The sequence below is a fragment of the Tetrao urogallus genome, assembly GCF_951394365.1.
Source record: "Tetrao urogallus genome assembly, chromosome: 7".
NCBI lineage: Eukaryota > Metazoa > Chordata > Aves > Galliformes > Phasianidae > Tetrao > Tetrao urogallus.
Window position 1 is genome coordinate 37,485,372 of NC_136820.1, and position 27,229 is coordinate 37,512,600.

The 27,229-nt window shown below is 39.1% G+C and overlaps 1 protein-coding gene across 1 annotated transcript; it reads right to left on the minus strand.

Moving 5' to 3' along the window:
- On the minus strand, positions 1-26,878 carry KIF5B (kinesin family member 5B; the record flags this gene model as incomplete). The annotated part of the gene is made up of 25 exons (XM_079538557.1): positions 1-137; positions 1,191-1,407; positions 1,898-2,002; positions 2,171-2,242; positions 2,326-2,386; positions 3,927-4,028; positions 4,374-4,483; positions 4,567-4,628; positions 4,959-5,076; positions 5,771-5,959; positions 6,706-6,849; positions 7,581-7,787; positions 8,949-9,017; positions 9,792-9,985; positions 11,291-11,439; positions 12,908-13,053; positions 13,500-13,604; positions 14,197-14,321; positions 15,686-15,773; positions 15,858-15,913; positions 16,197-16,245; positions 16,554-16,658; positions 17,256-17,329; positions 18,905-18,992; positions 26,753-26,878. 25 exons carry the CDS (start codon positions 26,876-26,878, stop codon positions 1-3), a joined length of 2,898 nt encoding a protein of 965 aa, XP_079394683.1.
- Between the last annotated feature and the right edge of the window lie 351 nt (positions 26,879-27,229).

The following is a 27,229-nucleotide window of genomic DNA, read 5'->3' on the forward strand; positions in this document are numbered from 1 at the left end:
TTACACTTTGTCCTGCCGTCCTCCACCTCCGCGCAGTGCAACTGGCTGGCTGTTCTGAGTGAACGCACCTCCCCCACGAATTGCACTTGGATGAGTTGGAGAAGCTGCTGGATGTTGGCCAGGACGGATGGGCTTAGCTGTATGAGGAGAGACACGACTTACAGGTCTGCATGTAACACTTTCAACATTCAAATTTACTAATGCTTATTTTACAGCGTCCTAGGAGAAATAATAATAATTGAATGCATTTTAAATTAAATTAAAACAAATTTAGGAGATGGTATTTTCAGAACTTGTCTGTTTTTCAGTGCTCAGTACTAATCTGACAAAGTGTTCCTTTTATTGTCCCTGCTGGAATTAAAGCTAACAAAGTTTTGAATAATTATCTTCACATGTATTATCTGCTCCACCTAACGGATGTCCTTGGAAGAGCACCATCTCTTGTCAGGAGGAATTCAGTTCATCACTTAAGTTTCACGAGCATTACGTTCCTGAAAAGAATTCTACCACACTGCCCACCTCACACCTACCACTAGTTACACTGCTCTGCTAGCAGTTCTGCATATGGGCTGCTCCACAAATAACACTGCTCCATGCACTACTTACTAGCACGCGTTATAATACTTGCTATATTTTGGAACTCAAAACAAAGTAATTTTGACAGGCAATTCACATGCTTCATGTGCTTTCATAAACAAATACTGTTTGCACTGAGCACTGCACCAGCTCCTAACACTTCATAACTTCATACAAAACTATACAACCTTATGAAGTTCTGCCATATTAGAATCATAAAGGTTGGAAAAGACCTTTAAGATCCAGTCCAACAGCACACCTACTACTGATAATGTCTATTAAATCCCACACACCTACTTCTTGAACATCTTGAAATGTTGTTAATAGAAATAAGACGTGCATTCAGTATTGTTTTGTTCTAGGAGCCAGAACACATTCAGAGTAGAATTCTAGGTAAAACTTTCCCAGCTCACACAATGGATCACAGAAATGACCCATCTGATACAAAATATAACAGAACACACACGCAGTTCAACTGTTAGCCACAACAGAACTTGTAGAACACCGCACCATGTTCATGTGAGTGGATCCAACTACGGCTGAAAAATACACGCAGAGGAAAAAGTACATCAGGAGAGTCGGAAGTTTTAGAAGCCAATAGATTCTTTACTAACCAATTTGTGCAGAATGTCCTCGTCTGGCCATATTTTTGGATCTTACAGCTTCCTTTATACGGTCTACTTCCTGCTGATACCGCTTGCGATCACGAGACGCATTCTCTTTGGCTTCCTTCAGTGCAGACTCCAAAGCTTTAACTCTTTCAGCTGTAGCCCTAAGTCGCTTCTCCAGTTTCGGAAGCTCACAGCGAAGGTCTGCGTTATCACGTACCAGCTACAGAAATTAAATCCATTAGTTTCTTGGTTTCTCTCTTTATGGGTAGAGCCAACCAACACATAATCCCCTGACCAGGCATACTGTCTGGTATGAACAGCACCGCACCTATCCTAGCGTACTTAAACTTTTAGTAAATCTAATAACTCAGCACTAAGATTGTCATCTGTTACTATAAAAGAATACGCTACCCAACATAGACACTCACAGCCTACGTGCTGTCAGGGACAAGCAGGCATCTCGCCCAGATTGAGACACTGATTCTTAACACCAGCTTCAGTCTTCTCTGGTTTAAACAACTATTTCGTTGGTACCCACCGAATTATTTTATAGGAAAACTTTAACCTACTGTTTTATATCAAGAAATACATTCAAGACATCAAAATACTTTCAAAACAGTTACTTCATAAACAACACATCACTTCCATGATAATGCAGCTTAAGTAGTCTGTTTGCTTTTGATTGAACTTGAAATTAGGTCTCGTTGTACCTGCTTGTGAACTTTTGTAAGCTGTTCAAGATTATTCTCAAGGAAAGAAATCTTCTGTTTTTGTGCAGCACTGCCTCCTGTATCATCCGAGTCAATCTCAGCACTCTGCAGTAACAAAGGCATGAGAAGGGAAAAAAAGATGCCGAGTACAAATCTGAACTTACATGTTAAAATCAAAACAGATAAAACACAGATCAATTTCAGTTTAGAACCAAGTCTGAAATGTACACAACAATCTCAGAGACACCAAATATCATCACAGCACCACATTACCTTTTTCACTCTAGTAGCCAGATCCTGAACAAACAGCTTCCGAAGATTGTGGAGAGTCTGAAGTTCTTTAGCCTACAGTTGAGGAAGAAAAGAAATTTCTCAAGGAAAAAAGCAAGTAATTCCATTTCCTACAGAACATATTTTGATAAGCTTACCACAGTCTCTTCCAAGCCCTTTAAATCTTGCCTTGCTTGCTCCCGTCTGTCCTGCATAACCCTAAAAGAGAATATATTCATCCTAAAGCATCTGAACAAAGCTGGAAATGCTTTAAGAAGACTAGAGTGATAAACCACATGGTTCAAATGAAAAACATCTATTTCTCAGCTGAAGCCCTCGTGATTATGGATATAACCAACTGATGACATGACTCAAATTCGCATGGAACAAGGGAGAAAGCTGCAAATGGCAAAGAGGGAGAACTCCTAATACTGAACAGATACAAACAAGTACTTTCAGCTATCTAAGTTATGAATTTATAAAATGAATGAAGGAAGATTTTTCAGAATCAAGTTCAGTAACACCAGTGAAAACCTTACTCTACAAATGCTCTTCTCTTCAATCATCTATGAACGTGTTAAGTATCAAGCAATGGATTTGGGATTCTCTCTTTTTGTTCCACCACCTCACCTCCATTACATTTGCCAAAGCTTGCACCATAAGCAATGGAATTTCAGTTTCCAGGAATATAACCCAACAGTACTGCTCTGAACAGCTCCTGTCTTCCTACTTAACGTGCAAGCAGTGACTGCACTGCTAACGCTCTGGAAAGTTCTCATCCAGTTACACTACTAGATGGCAGCTAAGTGATTAAACATCTGAGATGATCAAATATGCTAAAGAATCTGTCAGCATTCTATCCGTTTTCCAGACCTCACTGGAAAAGTAGTTGTAGACACCTTATACAACTATTTAGGTCAATAAAATGTGAATAATCAGCATTATTTCTGGTCTGTCCTTTGCCAGCACATTTCTGATGTGCAACGGATAAAATAACTGGATTGAAGAAGGAGGACATAATATCAAATGAATTTTAATGTTTCTTGCAGATCCTTGGAAGGGCAAAGTTTCTAACATAGCAAGTCCCCTTAAGAGATCAATGCTGTGTATTTCTTTTACTAGCCTGCAAAATATGAAACAAACGTGGTATGTTTATTAAATCTTCTATGACAAGAAAATCTATTGGGACTATTAGAGGTATATGAAATAAATAAGGTGGACTTACTTACACACTACCATTCAAATTTCAGTCAATTTAACCAACAACGTATTTCACAGTAAAAGTCCTGAGAAGTATGTGCTGATTATTGCTTACAAACAGATCAATTGAGTCTGATTGTTGGAACCTCTGCAGTGTAAGTCAGAACTACCTAACTAGCTAAACCACGCAAGAACTAGAAACAGTAAGGATCAGTTCTAATGTTAATGCAAGTCTCTTCTAGTCTTACAGCATGCAAAACTTAGCTGTAAAAATAGGAATTTAACTGCTCATCCCATAGCACATCGACACTGAAAAATACCAGGCCTTTTGTCACATAAAACGATGACATCTTTGCATCCTTCATTATTTTACTTCCAGCTTTATATACTAAGGCAGTGGAAAAGGTTCTAAAAAATTAAATTCAAGGTGGCTCTGGAGCCTCACTTTAATAAGCATGTCTATCAAACAGTGAAAGCAACTTCATCATCCTATCAGGTCTCTAGCTTAAAAAAAAAAAAGTTCCTCCACACACTTGTTTTACGTGAGATCATCACTTACGTAAGCTCATGCAGTTTTCTACTTTTCTCCTGATCGGTTGCTTTTAACTTCTCATGCTCAACTCTCAGACGCTCCTGCTCAAGCATCATCTTCTGATTTTGGCTGAAGACAAAGTAAATAATCAGATGTATTTTTAAAAGGATGGAAAAGGAATATGTCTTTGATATCTATTTAAATTAACTTGAAGCAGAAAAAACCTTTGTTGTATCACTGTAATGACAAGCATCCAGAAATCCATTAAACTGCAATCCAAGTCATGTTATCAGAAGCCTTAGTTTCTAATTTTTGATAAGTTTTGCAGTCAAGTGCATCTATCATAAATGACATCCAGTAAAGCAACAGAAATATGAAGAAAAATCCCTGCCACTTCCCTCCCATCCTACTGTCCTTCTGTACTTGCACAGTCTGGAGACATTTGCCATTACCACAATGACGGTAATCGCTTACTCTTGGAGTTCAGTGATAAGCTTTTCCTTTGCATCAACTTCATCTCGTAGGCTACTGATTTGTTTCTGATGTGTCTCACGATGGCTCTGAATCTGCTGTTCCACAGCTTGCTATTTGAAAAAACAAAACAGCACGTATTATGCTTTGAGCTGTTACAATTTGGGCTTTAAAAAAAAAAAAAAAAATAGCTTACCTTGACTTCATTTGCAGTTTGAACCTTATTTAAGTGCTCTTTCTCCATCTCATGGACTTTTTCTAGAAATGGGAGAAAAGAGAAGACTTTTCAGCCGGGTATCTAGGCTACCACAAAGAGGATGAAGGTAGTTCCCCTTTCCTCCTCTTCCACACCTTAAAATACCGAAGTTGCATATCTATGTACATCAATTATAATCATTACCATCTTTAATCCTACTCTTAGCAGTTGAACACAGCAAGTATGTATTCCCAATGACTAACACTGTAAGTTCAATAGCAAGAAGCTACCTTATAGCTCTGCCCTTCAGTCTAGACTGACCACTTTCATATTTATTGTTACATTTTTCAACTGGGGTGGGGGAAGGACTGACTACCAAAAACCATTCTTACCTTGTGCACGCAGTTGAACTAGTTCTTCATTAAGAGAATCCACAGACTCTTCCAGTTGCCTCTTTTTCTGTTCCACATTCTGAAGATACTCAGTTAATGACTTGATCTTGGCTTCGTGCTTGCAGAATGAAAAGATGCATTTACTTCAGAACTAGGTATCGTGGAATTACATCTATACAAACACCTTATTTCTTACTTATTTCTTTAAACAAGCAGCCTGATCTCAAAATAAAAATGGTGCAAACTAAATCTCTAAGAAGAATATGACTACACAACTAGATCTGTAACAGCCTGCATTCATGTTGCTCAATTGAGTGAAGTACATTTTCTGGCAGGGAGAAGAGATGTGTTTGAATATTAAATACTATCAGAAAGAGGCTCCCTGCATTTAGAAAACTGCACAAAAACACACATCATCTTATTCATAAAAGATGATCTGTATGTAAATCAAAATAATTAAACTGCAGATGTGATCACAATGTTGGTGGTGGTTAGAAGTCACATCGCTCATCTTCTCTAACAACCACAATAAAATGGCCAATTATGCATGTAAAACTACTGCAATGTCACTATGCTAATGCTACCTCTTCCACTTTGAACTTGACGCATTAGAGCAGAGCACAAGATTTGTGAGATCTGTATCTGTAAGTGATCCCATGACAGAGAACATAAAGATCCTAGTAATTAATACAAATGTTACAGAAGTATTATCAGGCTGCAAACATACTGTGGAAATTCTAACATCCTGTCGCACAGTTACTCAAAAGCACAAATACAAAGGATACAGCTGAGTTCTGTAAAGAAACACTTACCTGGGAGATACGGAGTTGACAGGCAGCCAACTCCTTCTCGTTCTCTTCCATTTTCTTATTGCTTTCAGCCTGTGTTCCCTCCAACTGTTTGCATCGTTTTACCATTGTTTTTACTTCCGATTTCATTTTGCTGATGTACAGCCTTGCAACTGTGAATTCTTCATCTATCATGCCAGTTCCCTCAGGCTGCTGAAAATTGTGGAATCACATTTAGATAGCTTAGGTACAGAAACAGAATTCAAGATGAGGTAAAGCAACTTAGTGCCTAGCATTCTGGTGCCCACCCAAACCAGTAATCACAGCACTCAGCCATCAAAATGAACTTACATGAATAACCTGGAAGTGTAACATGCTTAAAAGGTTGCCTTTAATATCTCATCCCTTACAAGCTTAACTCTAATGAACCTGACTGAGGCATTGGCAACTTGCATCTGCAGGTTAACACCAAAAAAGCATTAATTGATCTAACCTAGACTCTTGAAAATAATTATTCTGTTAGTTTTTGTTTCCCTTTCCTGAGCTATTTTGTTTGCACAAAGGTAATATGTCACTTACAGCACTGCTTAAGTTCCTGTCCTATGGTCATCCTCTAAATTACACTTTATTTCAGAAATATCTTCCATTTTTAAGGGAAGTAACCTCCCTGTAGCCACTGTAGGTCCAAGACAACACCTTTGAAACTGTCATGGTCCCAAGAACAGTATGAATGAAAACACTATTTTAAATATCATACCTGCTCTCTCTCACATTCGCATAATCAATTTCTGTTTGGGACCTGGTAACTCACAGAAAAAGCAAGAAATAACCTAATTCTGAATTTATTAATACATAAGGCTTCCTATGGTGGTTATTTTTACTGCACGATGAAACCTCACCCTATCCATCCACAGTGTGTGTGTGCAATACATGGCACTAAAAATTGCACTAATTCTTACCTTGACATCATTATTTCCGACTGCAATTCCTATTTCTGCAAGATCTTTTAGTAAGGAGGCCATCATCTCTGTTGCTCGTTTCTTCTGATGGTTAGTCATTTCTTTAAGTTTTTGAAGCTCTGCATCTATACTAGCTAAAGTGACCTGCAGTAAAAATAATTACATTTCAATAAACAATGCATACATTTTTAGAACTACTTCCACATTACATAATATTGCACATCAAAACACAGCACCCAGTTCTGGGAGCCTGTAAGCATTACCATCTCCAGAACAGATTTGCAGTTAGTTTGAACTGCTGTGATTGCAGCAGCTGCAATTCAGTAGCCTGTGTGCTCTAAACTTGCCTGCTCTTTGTTTACCAGCTTTAAAAGAGCAGAAATATTCCAGTGGTGCCAGAGGATAGTTACTGCATGGGTTTGCTGTGACAGAGAATGACAACATCTTAATTTTACTTCTATATCCATCTCTCAGTTCTGTCAACACTCAGTTCTGTCAACACACATCAGTACCAAAACTGTGCAGTCTCTGAATGCTACTGAGAAGACTAACACAGTTTCCACAAATAGTTTCACTAAACATATAAACAAATTTTGACACAGGAAGAAATCTTTCAGGACATATCTACCATGAAAGAATTCCTGGATTTTCATGCAAAAGAGAGGAAGGAGAGTACAAAAAAAAAAAAAAAGGCATATAAGGAGTGTATCAGTCATTTCAGTGATCAAATCAGGAGTTTTTTTTCTGGTGTTAAGCAAGCTCTAGACTTAAACTCTCGTTTTCTCCTTGAGAAAAACCTTTGGCTTCAAGATGCACAGCTAAGACAAGAAAATCCATGTGTTGAAGATTCTCATCAATTCAATCAATTTTCCTACCGATTTCTGATTGAGTTCATCGCTAAGCAGTTCATATTCCTTCGCCTTATCTTCTACTTCCTGAGACTTCTGATCGTAATTGACAGCTAACTCTTCAAGAGCTTGCAGCACTTCTTTCACTTCCTCTTTAGAGGCATCATTTTCAGCCTGAAGGCGATTCAGCTCAGCTTGCAGATTGTCCTGGTCCCGTCTAGTTGATGCTAGAAGCTACAACATCAATGAGATTTATTTAAATTAACAAATTATTAACAAAAAAATGCATTAATAAGTGAAATCTTCATGTCTTCATGTATCTACTGAAACTGTACCTACTTTTTTTTTTATAGTGTCTAGCATAACAAAGTAAGGACATTAAGCATAGGTACAATGAGATACACCTATATCCAGAATTCTTCAACTTTCACAGTGTTTGCAAAATGGAAATGAGAGCAGACCAAGGCCCTTAAGGTTGCAAATGAAAACACACAAAACATTGCAAGTCCTCTAAAGAGTTGCTGAATACTTCTCATGAATCTAAAACTGTCAACAAATTAGTGATTAAACTTTCAGAACTTCAACACAGTTGGCTGCTGCAGAACAGCTAGACAAAAGGAAGAGTTGGAAAAGATGCAATTCAAGTAAAGAGTAAATAACAGCTCCAACTTTCTGCATTCTCAACTCATTTCCCTTTTGGCCAACACATCAAGTTGTTTGTTTTTGTTTTTGTTTTTTTTTTTTAATTATTACTTTTAAAAAACAAATAAGTAGCATTTGTCATCTTTGTTAAACAAAATTGATAGGTGTTTACCCATGCAATTAAGTTATACTTGTATTCACATGTCATTGATATTTGAATGTATCAGTAGGTAGAAACAACAAAGATCTCCCTTTTTATATCAAGGGCCACAATATTCCACACACAGCCCCTGCCCAACTTCTCTGCCAGTACAGCAATACTGACTGAAGTAAACAGTAGAAAAGATTTCTTACAGTAAATCAAAGTACTTTCAGTTTTGACAAACTGCTAATTTTGTACAAAGAAGACAACAGCCTACATCTTTGCATAAAATACTTTGCAGAATTGCAGAGGTTGAGAAGGGCCATCAAGTCCAACACCCCTGCTAATGCAGGATCCCTACAGTGGGTCAACACAGGTTTCTTCTGTCCTCATGGCTACTTAAGGTTCAAGTAGACTGGCTCAGACGTAGCCAAAAGCACAGAGTAAGTGGAAAGAATGAATAAGCAGAGCATTTCAATTCAGGTTAAAAAAGAACACTGCACAGTAGTGAGCCACCACCCTACTTCCTAGTCATAAACTTTGGCCCATTAAGAATATCTCAGACAGAGAGTCAAAGAAAAGCAAAATGAAGGTACAAAAGCAAAACTCACCTCTTCCTGATCCAACATTTGTGTTTTCAGTTTTTCTACCAGTTGGCTCTGCTGATTAATTTCTTCATCCTGCAGTTGAAGAAAGACTGTGTTCAATAAACTGACAAACACCACTGAGAAAAAACAGTCTATGAAAAGGTAGCATCAGATATATAATCTTTCCATGTTCTGAGATGACTGGACAACTCAAAGCAGTAAAAGCAAAAACACATACATACACACAACAGATGTATACAATGCTGTGCTCCAAAGACAACATTTTCCTGACTGTGCTTTTACAAATCCTCCTCAGTCTGTTTTGAACTTCCAAAACCAATTCAGATTTAATTAGAAGTTTTTTCTTCGCCAAATTTAGTACAGCTGTTTCAATTTTAGATTGTATTCAATGAGAGCATATTTTACTTGAAAACAGCAGTTTTTCCCTCCAGTTAACCTTTTTCTGCTTACTCATTATTTTCCTTCTTCTGGTGCAGAATTAATCCAAATAACCAGCTAAGAATGGTCACCATCCAGGAAGCACAAATGCTAGTTGAGATTCCCATGAGCTCCTCCTTCTCAACTTTTATTTTTCTCTGTCTTCCACCCCACCTTTGCATTCAGTACAATTTTTTTTCAGCAAAGTTTCAGCAAAGGGGCAAGAGCAACCTAAGAAAGGATGCTCATTTTGGATGGAATAAAGCCATCTGAACATCACTTAATCAGAACTCTAGAATTAGAGTAGCTCCTTCTGGCAAAAGTTTAAACAAGCTGTAGTAACAAATGAAGACTGGCAAATTGAGCATTACACAATGCAGTTCAAGATGCATTTCAAAGAGGTCTTATGTTAAATATAAAAAGGCATACCTTGTCATCCAGTTGCTTGTATAATTTAGCAATTTCTTCCTCACATTTTCTTCTCTCAGCATCAGTGAAATTGCCAGTTACTCCAATCGTGGTAGCTGGCTTATCATTAATAACAGTAATATCCTTGTCCACTGCAAAAGCTTCTAAGTTGGCCTTCTCCTTGTCAAACTGCTCATCAACAGGTACAGTCTCCCCTTAAATAGAGGAATACACTTATGAATAATTTTTAGCATAGTTGGTCATGAAGCATCTTCCAAGTATTATCTATTCCCTAATTACAGTACAGCTCCATGGTTAATAAGCAATCGAGTTCATAGCTTCCATGGCAAAAATGACTACTCCATCACACAGACTACATCCTGCTTATCACTGAACATTACATTTCAGCCAGTTACTCCGCTGTAGGCTGTAAATCTTACATCAAAATATCTTCCAGAAGAGCATCTAATTGGTACTGCTGACAGAAACCCTTTCCCCCCCCCCCTTTGGCAGTTTGCCATGACATGTAGCCATATTTACTGCTAAACTGATTTGCTTTTTAAAAATATTCCCACAATTACACTTTTATGTTTCTATGTCCATCAACACTTTCCTGAGAACACTCCACTACCTTCACGTTTAAAAAAAAATACCACATACAAATTTAGCCACTTCTCTGGTAAATTCAAAGTAAATTCCTTGGTGTCTTATTACAAAGCATTTTATGCAGCCCCTGAATGATACGGGCTCTTTCCAACATTCCTGTATGGTGTGTGAATATTCTGGAAGAATTGCACTCAACATTCCAGGTGTGGTCTCTACATAAGACAGGGAGGAGGAAAAATAAATAAATCCTATCCCACCCAACTTAAGTGAGGCCTTTCATTTCTTCCCTCAGATTTACATTAGAATGCAGTGCACAAATTGTCTGATTTGTATCATGTATCACTTTATGATGGCAAAATCATTTTCTAAAACTGAAAACTCCAGAATATATCCATACCTTAAATCTAACATTTACAATTTCATATTCATCTTGCATTTTGCCAGTAGCTTCAGTCCAAAAGAATTAATTCATTCAGAGAGAACAGGCACATATTTTGTACTGTTAGCAATTTCTTTTTTTTTGCCCATAGAAGCGTTTGAATTATAAATGAGGACAAAAATCTTACAACACTGGTTTGAATTTGAAGTTTCTGCACAGTTTCTGCAATTACAGTTAGTATCATTCTTTACTTCCAGATGAGTTTTTTAGAATGTACCTCAATCTAGTTCTGCTAATAAATCAGGCACTGAAGAACCTAACACCAACACACTTGCACACATTTCTGTCAGTATGTGATTACTAAAGTTGTTCCAATTCCAATGAAAAATAGTAAGCTTCAACATCAGCCTAACAACTTTGCACTAGTATTCTTTGTACTGTTTGGCATAGTGCTCCTCATTATTTTTGGAATCCTGAAGAGTAATTCGGCATCTCCTTGTCTGAAGTCTGCACAACAAAGAAAACTGCTTCTCACCATTCCGCCATCTGTTGAGTTCATTCTCCAGCCACTGTATGGTGTTACGCAGCGTCTTGTTTTTCTCTTTTTCTTTCTCATACTTTTTCTTCCACTGTTCTGCAGTGAGCTCCACATTGACACAGACTGTGTTCTTAATGGTCTTTGCTCTACACAGAAAGAAAAATCTCTGAAATGGATTCTATTTCTTAAAAAGAAAATAATGTTGAAAGTGTAAACAACTCCAACCCCTTCCAAAAGCTCATCTCTACACCCTGCCCACTTACTGTTTCTTCAATTGGATTGATACAATCGTTAATGGACTCAGTAATGTAACAGCCATAGAGAAGACTGAAAAAAACTCAAGCCAGCTGAGTTGGAAAGAAGCAGCTGTATACTTTCACTTGAATTGGGATGGTGTACAGATTTGAACAAAGACTAGCATTTACCACACCAACAAACGTTTCTCTAATGGACAGCATAATACTTTCAGGATGTAAATCACCTAGCTTAAGGAACAGCTCCAAAGTCCAGCGACTAGATCTGCATTAACTGGAGAGGTGTACGAGCTACGAAGTACAGATGCATTTAATTCAGGTGATACATTCAGCCAAGCAAATCTCACCCAAACACCTTACCTTCAGAGACAAAATATTGAGGACTAACACGCCTTGACAAAGCTAACATGCAGTTGTGTTAGCAACGTACCTGGCTTACATCAGTAACTTACATATTACCTCCTACCAAGAATTATCCCCTCCAAAAGATGAAAACAGAAAAGCAGCTTATTGGCAGACAGAAACCCATCCCTGCCAACATCATGACTCCCGTACATTTCTGCAAAGCCTCACTGGGAGTGACTACTACCAGAAGGCACATCACTGCCTACTAATTACGTAATATTTACTTAACCTTTAGTTCCCACACCTAAAGGTTTCAGCAGAAACTTAACAACCCCAGAAAGCTGAGTTAATACCAGACAACTATGGTTACCTGAGCAACTCCTGAAGATATTCAAGAGCAAGGGACATTGAGTCCACACAGCTACAGCTGGAAGACACTTGCTCACACCTGAATGCTAGAAATATTGCAAGGAAAGAAACTCCTAGATCCTAAAAGGAGATCAAACTAGAATTCCACTGCTGGAGAACACAGTTACGATTCCACACCTGCTAACTACTCATATTCTTATTTTAACAGATTTTTAACGAGTTCTAAAGTCACACAGTCTACCTTCTGTAATAAAAATCACTGAAATAAATAAAACTGAAAATGCTGTTGTTGAACTAAAATGGAAGAGACACAGAAAAAAAGATTAAATAAGAGAAATGTTGATGGCTTTCATGATGGCAGAACTAAAGGAAGAAAGTAAATACTCTAAATAATTTGTTTTAGGAATCCTGACTGCCTTTATTTGTTAGTTTAGTAACAGCAAAATATTAAGGTACATTTAATTTCGCAATCAGCATCAGTTAGAGATCTCAAACCACATACTTGAAGAACAGCTTCACCGCTTTGTTTATTGTAGGAGGTTTCTTTTATCAGTCATTGTTAGGCACACAAGTGCAGTGCATACACAGCACTTAAATTCTCTTAGGAAATTCTGTTGTCTCTCTCATCATTTAAGATGATACTCACCTTTGGCCAAACAGAAGAGTAGATTTTGTTTCAGATTCATTGTATGAAGATGGAGAGCAGCAAATAACAATAGTGGTTCTACAGTTTCCTCCTAGTGAATCTTGAAGGATTCTGGTCATTTTGCTATCACGATATGGAACATAAGTCTACCAAGAAAATGATTAAAAGAATTGGTCGTGTTTTTGGTTTTTTTTTCCATATTATTTACTCTGTTGAAGAGCTATGCTTTCCTTAGCTATAACTTCATTAGGAAGAGAGATTAAATTCTACTTTAATTAATATAACATTCAGATGAACATACACCAATTGATCTAAAATCTTGTTTCTGTGCTTGGTAACTTCTAGAGTCCAACAAAGCTTTCCCTCTGTTTAGGCCCCTTACTACTAAATGCAACTTTATTATTTATCAATGACAACACAGTACAAGAAAACCTTATTACAGCAATGTGTTGATGTAATTGGATTACTTTAAAAGACTCCATGCACATTACTATGATCAATGAAGATTTGTCTATAACATACTGTACAGAAATACGAACCCTATATCTTGAAGTACGAAAACAGGTCATAAAACAAACCATAGAACACTTACACTGCTTTCAGCCAAAGCTGAGATGACATTTCCAAGAGCAGACAAAGACTTGTTGATGTTCTTAGCCTCATCCAGCACAGCACCTTCTGCTCCAGTTTTGCTAACCTAAAGTATTTCAGTAAATTACTAAATGTTACATCAGAAAAACCACCTTCCACATTTAATACAAAACTTGGATACCAGGTCTTAAAATGGGTAAATTACAGTGTGAAAGAAGACAGCAATAACATAACATAACAGTAATATAGAATAAGCAGCATGGTACATGTTTCCTTCTCTTCTTCAATCCTATGACACAGCAAGCTGAGCAGTCACACAATGCTAATCAGTACTTCAAAATAAAAAACTTGGTATCACCATCAAGTGAAAATGTAGATATTCCACATCCATAAATAGACTCTTGATTCCAGTACCTGGCTAGTCAACACACCCTTTTTTTCCTCTGCTTAGATACTGAAACTGAACTCTAGCCTACTTCCCAACCTTCTCCATATTTACAAACCCTCAGCGAAGAAATGCAAAGCAGCTCAGAGATAATATCTAACAGCCAATAAAGACTAGGATTGAGAAATCACAATTCAAAATTGAAGTTAAAACACTTCACAGATAAGAACTGAGCAGTCTATTATATTACTGTAAAATGTTTGATTGTAAAGAATGATTTTTGCTTTTCAAAGCTGGAAGAATGTAACATTACCTTTTCACTACCTGCCAAGTCCACAAGATAGAGTTTTCCACTTAGTTTCTGTTCTGTTTGAGTATTCTCTTGCTTTACATTAATAAGAAAAATACTATGACTCCGAGAGCTGTGTTCATTCATATCTGCAATTAAAAAATAAATATAATTTGTCAAAAATAATGGTACAACCCATCTAACTCGGCTAAACAGTATCTTGCTAAAGCAAGAGATGCAAAGCTAATGAAACAGTATACAATGGTATCACTGTGACACAGTAAAACTAAAAGGCAATAACCAACAGTACCATCTAATTAAAGACTTTACTATCCATAGTTTGTCAACTATGGATCGACATCTAATTTACTATATTAGAAAAGAAAGCACATTTACATTTAGCAGAGTACTTGGTTTGCAGCACATCCTTCTGTGCAACTGTCAAGTACATAGCCAAAATTCCTCACCACCCTTTCTGGTTTAAATGCTTATTCTGCATGTCTCATCTCAGAGGTGAGCAGTAAAAGATTCACGTCAAATCTTAAAGATGATTTTAATGAGTTGACAAAAATCTGATCCAATTGCAATCTGAACAACAACGTCTGCCTACTTCTTCCTTTTGTCTATAAATCTCTCACAGGCTTAAAAGCTAACCAGCACCACAGAAATAGATCAACATGAAAGAATATCCCTCTATTCAAATTTCTGCTACTTTTCTGTTTGTTAGTCTGGTCCCTATTTCAGAACCTTACTACCTCAGAGCACCAAAAATATAAGGGCAGGACTTTCCTCAATGGAAGCATTTTCTTATGCCCAGCTCTTAACTAAACAATATAAATATATTTTTCTTTATTATTGTATGCCTTTTTTTTCCCCCCCCCCTTTCCCCACAAATATGTAGACAAACTTCACAAACAATTTGGTTCTCAAAGATCTCAGAGTCACTTCAAATAGAAACAATGTTTTGCATGCATCTCACCTTCCCTCCTCTTTATTTTGCCTGCATTTCAAAAACAGACACAGCTCCTAATCCTAATCCTTGGGGGGAATTCAGAGGCCTATGACATGAATCCTTGCAACTCATTTGCACACCTCAGGCCAAAACAAATGGCATGCTACTTATATCTGCAGCACATCTGAAAATATAACCTAATCAGCTTTTCTCACAGGCTACAATAAAATGGCCAAACAGTAGATGAGTCACAGTGGCTTGCTTACACATTCATAGGGTAACTGGAACAAACTCCACAAACCAAGATTCTGCACTACCCCTTATTGAAGAGCTCCAACAATTCAAAGCTCTTCTCTGATTCCTCTTTCCAATCAAAGCCTAATTAACAACATTAACAAAAAATACATTGAAAGTCTTGGTACTTAAAGACATGTCACAACTGTTTGTACAAAGCCTTTTCAACAACGTGAATTTAGTTCACCGCCCTTGTTCTTATGGTACGTTTTAAAAAGTCAGAAAGACAACTGACAAATCACTAAAGCAGGTAGGGAAAGCACTTACTTGTAACTGCTACATGTCTGTTCGATTTTCCTTCATCTATAGTATCCATAACTTCTTCTGGACTACATACAAAACGTTCTGTGCAACCCTTTAAAACAAAACACCAATAAGCCAGAAGAAAACGAAGTACATTGGAAGCAAAAGATCAAAACACTATCAGAATGACACTTACCTTTACATAGGGAACTCTATTTTTGTCTTCATGAACAGAAAGATTGGTCTTTGAAACTGGAAGAGAAAAAGCTCTAAAGCTAAGGTATGTACGACTTCTTTACAGAATGAGACATTTACAACAGATCCAAGTAAAAAAATGGAATATACATCAAGCAACCATCACAACAGTTACAGCTGCATTGTATAAATCATCTATGTGCTCTTTCATTTTGATGTATCTGTATCAGAGATGGGTTACTTATTAACATGACACATCTCAGCATCATTCTAAAGCTTTTGTTCTTTAAAGCTCTCTACCAAGTTTACTTCCTATGCTCAAAGTAAATAAGAGACTTACCATCCAAAAGGTCCCTTATTTTATCCAAGTATATTTCAAAATACGACACCTAGAAGCGTGCAACAAACAGCATTAGAAAGCAAGAATGTTCAGCTCTTCACATGCTGCCTCATCTAGTTCACAAACTTGAGGATGAACTAAAATACACAGCACTGCCACAAGTTGTCAAGATAGTGACCATCTATGTTTAATGGAAACAAGATTCAAGTATTATTCTTTAAGAGCCAGTTACACGTGAAATAACCTCTTGTATTTTCCAATTCACAAGCATTCATAACAGATATGGAACACCCATTCAGCAACAGAGTACTTCCACTTTTAATATAGAATACATATAGGAAATAAAGAAAAGGTTACCTTAATATGAAACTCAAGATTCTCATCCATAGAGTAAATATAATTAAAGATATCTTGTACTATTCTTGGAATAATCCCCATTCCATCTGGGTCGTGAAGCTTCCCCTTATTAGAAAAGGGAATGAAAAAACATTTATACTGAATTCAACAGCACAAAGCATTTGAAGGCAGAATAAAAAGTCAGACAAGCTAGCTTTAAAATGTTGGTGGGTAAATGCACTTCTTTTTTTATCTGCAAAGGAAGCTCTTGACCATCCACTTAGTGCCAGCACTTGCTAGGATCAAAAAGAACAGTCTCAAAAACCTCACACAAAACAATGAGAAATCTACCATGAACAACATTGCGTTTTCCATCCTGCTTTTGATAGCTGAATAAATACAGTAATTGCCATTCTTACATCTGAAAAATAATGTAGGTATCCAGAGTTCGTAACAGAAAGGAAAATGAAAGATGCAGATGCTTCATTTCTGGAAGTCTTCAAATTCAGGGTGGATGGGAGCTTTGGGCAACTTAATCTAATGAAAAATATCCATGCCCACTGCAGAGCAGTTGGAACTAGTGATCTTTAAAGATCCTTTCCAACCTAAACCATACTACGATTTCATGAAAACAAGCCAACATCTTATCTCTAGAAATTTACACCACTTTGGTGAAAAGAGATGAATGTGATATTAAAAGAAAATAATTTTAAGTCGCCTTACTTCCATAGTGTGCGTCTTTCCAGATGATGTCTGCCCGTAAGCAAATATTGTACCATTGTATCCCTCAAGTACATCTAAAGACAAAGAGTATTTTATTAGGACCAATTTCCTTCTCCTAAAGGAAAGTCAACTAAAAAAGAATGCAAGCAATTCCTAGAATGCTCAGCAAGTTAAGCCATTCAGTGACTGAAAAGTGCTACAACACCAGGTTCTGGGACAGGATGGCAGCAGCATCTTTCCTTACTCCTTTTAATGCAGTCGCTACAGATTGCATTTTCAGAAGCTGTATTAGAAGTAGCTGCTCCTTCAGCCAGCAAAACACAGCTTTAGAGTCAGTAATAAGAAGGAAATCAATACAACTGCCATGTCGAATAGACAGCCTTTGACCATTCAGACAAATCGTACTATGTGCTGTGCTATTTGCTGCCCTCACAGTAAAGCTGGAGTATCTGATGATTAAAAGAATGAGTTACTCTACAGTTTTCAAGCATCTTACTCCTTGGCCATAAGCTTACATTTTAAATCGTGAACAAATCAATTCTAAGTTTCATATTGAAGGATTGTGGTTTGTTTGCAAGTCAGTTACTGTGAAATCCCATTCTGCAAACTTCTATTCCACAAGCAAGTATGAGAGACTGCAAACAGTGAGGTCTACCTCCCATTACAACCATAATAACAACTGTACCACCACTACAGCTCCTCAGCATCGTGATCTACCTCAGAACAGAAAATCCACCCAGAGAAACTAAGACTGAATGTTCAGCTGGAAGAAGCAGGATGAGGAGGAAAGGGACAAGATTACATACAAGTCTTGGTTAACTTGTTTTTAAGGAAAAAACTTCTGATCTAATCCTGATTACTCTTTAAGTCTTCAAGAATTAAATACCTGCAGCAGCACGGACTCATAACAGCAATTCACTTTTCTATTTACTAAAAACCATCAACACTTCACTAATGTTCTCCTTACTTCTAATTGTTGATAGTTTATGCAGTCCTAAGAAGGCTTTGATAAGATTGTTTTAAAAGCTGAATCAGTTAGAACTTGTACTGATCTCCTTAAGAAATGAATCAATTTTATTTTGAGGGAATTACCAAACTCCTTGCTACCATACTTTACTTTGGTACAACCTTCTTAGAACACATGATCCCCAGAAGCCACAAAGCCAACTGGACAGTTCAAGTTTAGAGAGCCAGTACTGAAATACTGAGCAGCACTGAAACAAGGTAACTCATAACAGCAAAGTTAAACAAAACAAACATCAGGTTTCCCAAGTTTCCTTTCACCTTACATTCCTCTAAACAAAAGTAACTGTAGGATGTTTTCTGGCACCAATAAATACAACCTACTCATAAGAGTTGTTTTCAAACAGACAGAAGCATATCTTTTATTAATTTAGGACCAACTGTTTTAACCTTCAGCAAAGATATGAAAAAAAACAAACAGGTAAATATCATCAAAAAACTGGAGAAGCAGGTTTAGTACTGACATAATATCACCTCAACTACAGGATGATTTCATATTCCGAACCATGATGATTGCTATTAAACTTATAGGAGGTAAAAGGGAGCAACAGAAGGACCAGTTTCCAACATTAAAACCCATACAAATAAAGCTTTTCCTGGTAATTAAAGAGTTTGTTCCACCTTACCTTTGACAATCTTTTTAGCACAATCATTGTACACTTGCTCCTGGGATGTGTTTGACTGGAATACACGGTCAAATATATATGGCTTGGACTGTAAAAAGAATCAGAAAAACTATTAAAAAAAAGATGACCCTGGAAGCACCACTGAGAGGTGTTAGTTCACATAGCTTAGAAGCAGCCTACATGGTCTCGGTCCCATCTTATGTTTTATTTTAAGCACTTGAAGGACGCAGTGATAAATCGGCTTATGTATGTGTCTAAGTCTTTACATGTTTGCTTACAAATAAGGCCTTGAATTAAACATATTTGGTTTTTAAGTGCAACCCAAATTGTTTTCCATAACTACTCTGCTACATGACCTCTACTTACTTGATTTACACTGTAAACCAGTGCCCAGTGTCTGTACATCTCAGAACCCATTATTCTTCTCCGCTGCTTTGGTAAAGCCAAATTATTAAAACCAACTTACATCACATCACATCACAATGTGCCTTCACAGTATTTGTTAAAAACCTCAAATCAAAGGGAACATCCAGGTCACCTACAGTCAGCACAAGAAACGTTTCCCCACGCACGATATCCCTATAATAAGGTTCTGTAAGCAGAAGGAAAAGGCCACTCTAGAGGAAGGGAACTTTCATAGACTTCTTTAGGAAAGCACTGAAAGAGGAAGCTCTGACACAGCTTTTTGAAAAGAATATGGGATTTGGTAACAGCTGTAGCAAGCTGACAAACCATAAAGATATGAGTTATTATGCTCATCTTATTAAGCTGAAATACTCCTAGCATTTCCAGAGCTTGATTTATTATCTTTGCGGATAGCTGAGGTTTACGAGGGCCTTAAGTCAGTTTCTACCACTAAACTTACTGCAACTGTTAATGTTCCATTTGGCCTATGTGTAATTCATTATCATCCTCCCCTCCCCCAAGGATATTGTGGGACTGCCTCCCTGGCAGCAGAACAAGTCTAGCTTCCATCTTTTACCCACCCACTCACCACATTCCCTTTCCTAGCCTGACCTTCCATTTGCCTTTTAATAACATCTAGCATAACACCAAACAAAGCTTTTCAAAGCCAACACATATCCCTCTGCTTAGAGAGCCTGAAATTCAGATAGATGAGCTCCCTCTTGGAAAAAAGAAAATAATTACACAGTTCACTGTGTAAATATGCTCAAGAAACCACAAGACTTAGCAGGCAGAAACTATCCCTAAGGTGCTGAAGTCTGCCAGAACATTTGTTTCACAGTAGGGAAATCACAGGCTTTCTCAATTACTCATTCTAGCTTCAAATACACCTCAAACTCGTATGCACTATACGTGGAACTCAGGTCTCTATGTACACCAGAATACAAACAAGCAAGCCCAAGTATCCCCAAGGTAAGAAAAGGAAGGCTGAGAACTCATTATATAACAAGTCTACGTCACCACAAAAAACACTCATAAGTTTTCTTTCTCACCAATATCTAGAACTTCAAAAAGCCTCCATCCTCACCATTACCAGGCAGCTCTTCTACAACACTGCAAGCGATCCACATCCCAAACATGAGGCACACTTGTCGCATGCTCAAGTCTGTCTGCATATTTGTACACACTGAAACTATACTTATTACCCGTAATAATAGCCATGGAAGATCACGTTTATCACTGCCCATTGGAAAAATCCAGAGGGAAAAGTGAATGCCCGAGAGGAGGGTGCAGCTGATACACCGGTGGGAAGGGATGCCCCTCAGGCAGTCACTGCCAGGCTTCAGACGTAGATCCATGTGAAACACATTAATTCAACAAGGCCGAGTGCAAGGTCCTGCGCCTGGGCTGGGGCAATCCCCAGTATCCACCCGGATTGAGAGAGGCCCTACAGATAAGGATCTGGGGATAGAGGATGGAAAATAAGATATGGGCCAGCAATGTGTGCTTGCAGCCCAGAAGGCACTTTGCTGGCTTATATGTATGCTGGGCTGCAGAACGACAAGTATGACCAGCAGGCCAAGGGAGGCAATTTCATCTCTCTACTCCAGCCTTGTGAGACACCATCTGCAGTACTGCATCCAGGCCTATGACACCCACACAAGAAAGATGTGGAGTGCAGGAGCAGGTCCAGAGGAGGCCACGAGGACGTTCAGAGGGCTGCAGCACCTCTGCTAAAAGGAAAGGCTGAGGGAGCTGGGCCCGTTCAGCCTAGAGAAGAGAGGGCTCTGGGGAAACCACACTGCAGCCTTCCAGTACTAGGAGGGCTCATAAAAAAAGACAGGGAGAGACTCCTTACCAAGGTGTGTAGTGACAGCACAAGGGGTGACTGTTCTAAACATGGAGGAGATTGGATAGAACAAGAATTCTTTGCGAGGTGGTGAAGCACTGGAACTGGTTGCACAAAGTCGTGGATGCCCTATCACTGGAAGGCAGGCTGGATGCAGCTTTGGGAAACACGCCCTTGCCCATGGCAGGAAGTCTGGAAAGGTCCCTTCCAAACCATTCTGTGATTCTACAATCACTGCAAATAATCAGTGTAACATTAGCAAGCCTGTAACACTCGAACCCTGCTCCAAATTATTGTTCCAGAAAATATTTAAGTAATTATTCCAATTAAATTACAACTTCCTAAAATTACGAACAATTTAATTTACATTAGGAAAGGTTTGTGGGCAGAATCTTCTGACAGTTTACACAGCAACCATTAACAACATTCACTGTTTTCACACAGGTTCACAACACATCTCATCTTTGCTGTTCCCAACAGAGCACCGACAGCTATGAGAACAGAAAAGTACATTAAAGTGCAAACACTGTGCATGCTATCCGTACTATAATATCTACACTTACCCTATAGTCTATTTATGTACAGAAGTAGCAGTAGATATTCCACCATCTAGTAGCAAATCTTTACTCCCCTCAAAGCAATCCAACAAAAACCAACCAATCAATCCAGCCTGGTTTCCAGTACAGGAGGACACAGCTTGCTCAGAAGGCACAGCAGGCAGAACCTGGGCTAGGCTACCCTGCAGTCCATGGGTATCTGCAGCACGCTCTGGCAATGCCCTCCTTCTGCATGTTTTTAAATGCTGTTTTGAAGATGGGTGGTTTTTCTCACCTACTCTTCAGGCAAGCAAACGCTGACTGAACTACACTACTATTTGCGTAAAGAGAAAATTACATTTACTAATTCAACAGCAATCCCTAGATATAGAATACTTCTGGATTATTTACTTGCAAATAGGCATTTAGATGGTCTCATAAAAGAACAGAGATAAAGCATGTTGTATAATTACTGCCTTTTTTTGTTTACAAAACGTTGATTTGAAGAATAGCACACACGACAATTGCCATAGGTTAGTAAGAACAGAGAGCTAAACTGCAAAGACTTCACTCAGGCAATATTGCCTTTAATTGGAATTTGTCACATGCCCAGCAGCTGTCACTGTATAAATAAACAAGATCAATTCCCCTCAACAACTGCTACCAATGCAAGTACAAAATGCAGTAATTCCAACCTAAAGAACACCTATGAATGATGCTGCTTACACCACTTGTTATTTCCCATTTTGGGGTAAAAAAAAAAAGTGGTATATTTGTTTACCTATTCTCAACATTATACTTCTCCAGATGAATCTAGAACACAACTTCACTCAAAAACCCAATTGTGTATTTCACTTCAGACAGCAGAATGTTTCTTTATAAAATACATGAAAAGCCCATTTCATCATCATTGAACCAGTATTGAACCAAGCAGGTTTAACTGAGCAGGTTCCAAGATCATCATGTTTTAAGAATACAAGTTACATTTAGCACTGTTTCACACCACTGACAACTGCAATACTACATCTTATCACTGTTCTTTTTTAACAGTTTACTTTTTGCTGTAAACAAAGCCAAAATAGCATTACCTAGATTAACTCACCCCAGTCTGGTCATTATCTTTTAAGGGATTAATCATGAAAGATTAAAGCGTTGGATGTTTTTTCCTGCACTGGCTGTCTTTTCTTCCCCGAGGAGTACAACGATCAGATGACGTGAAGGCCATGAACACACAAGAGGCCCAAGCAGCACTACCACAAGGTGTCTGCAGTGGTGGCAGTATCACTTCTGTAATATGAGCTTTAACATACCCCAGAAACGTTCAGCAAATCTTACCAAATCCCAATTAAGAAATTAACGTGACCTATAAGTGACACCAGAAACATCAAGCAAACAAGCAGAACGCTGACTAGCCTAGCATTTCTTCTGACCAGTTATCAGCCACAGGATAACTTCAGCTCCCATAACTGCAGCACTGAAGGGATTCTGCACCACAGCAAGAACTCCGCAGTGACTCCATGGCCCCTACAAAGCACTTCTGCCAACACGATTTATCACAGGTTGACGTGAATGTTAACATGGGGTTTATGCTCAAGTACTGAGTTCCGCAGTTAAAGACCAGCTATCATCCTCCACTTACTGGAATGGACTGCTAAAACAACATCACAGCTATCCATGCTTAACTTACAAGAGGCTGAAGCAAGAAGTAAAGGGCTTACCTTCTGCCTTGCATCTTAAATAAAGAACATTCTTCCTATCAGCAAAAAACATGTTAAAAAAAGCCTCAGTGAACAGTCTCTGGAAAGTATGAAGACAACGGCCTGACTCAGTTCTTCCTACTACTAAGTGAAGGAATTACCACCTGAACACACCTAGCAGAGTGCCTTCTTAGCTTTGCACAAACAACTGCAGCTGAGACAGAACAGTCAGTGAATCTGCAAATCTTTCTGCCTTATTTTTCTTCTTTCTGTGCAAGTATTGTAAAGATTATTCATGCTGATACTTGAATTGCACTGTTTATTTATTGTTATGGATGGAGTGTTAACTACACACACAGAAGTTACTGAAAACTCAATTTCCAGCATGAAAATAGCAGTTCTGCAGAAAGTTTCAGCAAAACCTTGGTTTTACTGTTTCTTCTAAAGAGAAAAGTGCTGCCGGCATAAAAATGGTCCTTGGATTTCAGAACAGAAGACAAATAAGAGATGATTGAGGTGTTTCAAACAACTGATATGTAGCCACTAGGTATAACTGTCCTTCAAACAAGCTAGAATATTTGCTTTCTGTTAAATCATCACAGCAACAGCTGAAAAACTTCTCAATCATCCACCATCTCACAGGAGACAAAAAGATTAAGAAAAAACACTGAAGGAATACAGTCTTTTCAGCTTCTCATTGCTGTTAGTGATTCACGCTTGCAGCTGCAATCTAGGCATCAAGTGCTTTTATTTGTACTTCTAATTGTGCTTTCTTTCACACTAGCAAAATAGCAATTAAAAGTTGTTCTAAGAACATACCTTGCTTCTTCGACTTATGTGGGTCAGCACCTTTCTGTCAGCAATGCACGTGAATTACATTTTCATTTTGAATAATCTACTGCCAAAAGCTCCAGTAATAGCAAGTGATCTTCATTAATCTATTTCCATGTGACACACAGCCTTGTTCTCATTTGCTATTCAGTATTAGTTTAGAAAGCAATGAAAAAGAAAGCTGAAATTCTCAAACTCTTCACAGGGGCTACATCTCACTCCAAAGAAATATGAAAATACAGGCAGGCAGAGTTCTTTTGTGTTAATAATCACAGAAATAACCAATGCACTATGATTGATACACGGAATATCTGGAGGGTGGACAAAGGGATACGGATATTTGGGTGAGTACCCAGAATACTTCACCACTTCCATCATTCAACAGCACTGTTTTCGGTTTAGGCATCAGTTCAAAAAGAGGAAGTGTGACTGTATTCAGCAATTCATCTTTTGAGTAGTTTTAAGATAAGCAAATTCTCACATTTGAAAAAATAAAGAACATACTCATGTAAGTTTGCTATTCCTCCACATTCCGCTGTACTCAAAAGCCTGAAATTCATGAGTAAATTGCTATGAACTTCTGCATATAAGGAGACTTGCCATATTTAACCTAAACATCATATACTCAATAACAAGTGACCCCATTTTCTATTTTAACAGAACCCTTGTATTTACTTAGCTGAAAGAACCATTCAAAAATACTCAGGTGTTTGAATGGAAAGATGCATCCTCAATTAATGATTTAAAAGGTTTTTACTGGTTTAAAAAAGACAAACATGCCAAGTGGTGCAAAGACAGTACTTTGTTTCCAAGGTCTGCTCTTCAAGACAGACTGACTTGTCTCCTCACATTGCTCCTATGCCCTAGCTACAATAAAGTGTTTTATCTAATACAAATCAAACCGACTCCCTTGTGGAGAAAGACAGCCACGTCAGTAATTAAGCAGGGGCTAGGGAAAGAGGGGGGAAGGGAGGACAGATAGCTCAGAGACGACAAGGGAGCCAAGAAGGGAGGAGGAGGTTTGGCTGTAGTCACGGATCTCCTTCCCCAGCCGCCTCCACAGAGGAGTCAGATGTGCAGTCTGTCACAAACGCTCCTTCTGCAGTCACCCAGTTTTCAGCTCCTATTTACCATTCCAGGCAACTCCCACATACTGTTAAAGAAGCCTTCCCTGCTTCAGCACAGACCAAATGCGCACAAGAAGGTGAAGCCCTTCAGGCTGCTCAAGACAAGGCAGCTGAGGAAAGCAGCTACAGAAGTGCCTCAAGTACTGTTCAGCAGGCAGCCAAAATGGCTTTCAGCAGTAAATACAGAAACTATCAGCTGATAATAATCAAATGCACAGCTGAGGAATGTTTTTAGAAACTGTTTCACAAGAAGAACTAAGAACTGTTTCTGTTACCATCTTCCCTCTGGCAGTTCCAGAAGGCACAAGAGGCGGGTAACTGACTATGCTGCTCTCTTAGAAAGTTCAAGACTTTGCAAAATCTGTCAGTTTGTTAAAAAAAATATATAATAATAATAATAATAAAAAAGTCTACAGGTTATAGTAAGTGCTTCAACTGTTTAAGAAAAATGAAGTTCCAACTTCAAGAACATCAGTTGCATCATATTCATTACTATAAAAACCAAAATGTACGGAACAATCCTACATATTAAGATTTTGTGAAACAGAGCTCATGTATTGTCACTGCTAACAAATGTACCAGCTTTGGAAGTTTATTCTTCCACACACAGCAAGTTCTTGCCCTGGGACAACTGCAGGACATATATATTTTTGTTTTTATATATTATTACATTATTATTATTTATATATTATTTTTGTTTATATACTTTTGGGTTGTTTTTTTTTTTGTTTGTTTGTTTTACACAGATGTAGTGCCAGCTCAGCCTGATTTATGTTTTAGATACTTTCAGTGTATTTTAAAAGCAAGCGTTTTAGGGTACATGAGCAGCGTCACTTCTTTTTTCCTCCTCCAATGCATGAAGTACTTTAAGAAGACATGCAGAATTACTACTTGTTAGAAAGTCAGAAGACATCAAGATTTCTAAAACTGCCCTTAATTTGAAGAGAACATTTGCTGTCACAATGAATGAACACTCACTAACTGAAGTGAGATCATGAGTTCCAATTAATTCCCCCGTTTTCCAGGCTCGGATCCTTGCTGAGAACTTTACCTGTACAAACTGAAAAACGTACTCGACCATAGCGATCTACCAGCTCAGAAAAGCCCCCGGTCACCTCTATTTCATAAGCCCGCTACCCTTCACGCGGCTGCAGACTCGCGGCATTCCACATTTAATGGACAAATCGCACGGAGCGGTGCATCAGCACTCCTAACTCGCTCTAAAAAGCGGTACGTCATTCCAGCACCCACACCTGCATGCGCCGTGCGAGGGCTCCGCTCCGGCTCCCAACGCTCCTCCGCCGCCTCCCTCCCGGCCCGGCCGCCCCTCAGCCCACGCCCGCCCCGCCGCGCCAACGCCGCGCCGCCCCGGCGCCCCCCGCCCAGCGCCGCCCCCCGCTCACCGCGATGACGACGGTGTCCTCGCCCTGGAACTTGGCGACGTACTTGTCGCCGCGGGTCACCTCGGACTCGTTGAGGGGCCTGAAGCGACACATCACTTTGATGTTACACTCCGCCGGGTCCGCCATCTTAGGCCGCCGCCGCCGCCCGCGGGGCGCTCAGCTCAGCTCCGCCGCCGCCCGCTCCGCTCCGGGGCTCCACCAGCCGCCGCGCTGCCGCCGCCGGGAGGCCCGCGTCCGCCCGAGCAGAAGGGAAAAGAAAAGGGCTCCTTCCCGGCCGCCGCCGCCGCCTCCCGCTTTCACTTCCTCCCCAATATGGCAGCCATGGCGGCGCCGCAGCCGGCGAGACCGACCCCCCCCACTTCGCCGGGCGGAGGCGGGGCCGGCGCGGGGCGGGAGGGGTGACGTCACCCTCTGCAGAGCCCGGCCCCGCCCTCTCGCTTGGGGCGCGCCGCGCGGGCGCGGCGGCACCGACGGGGA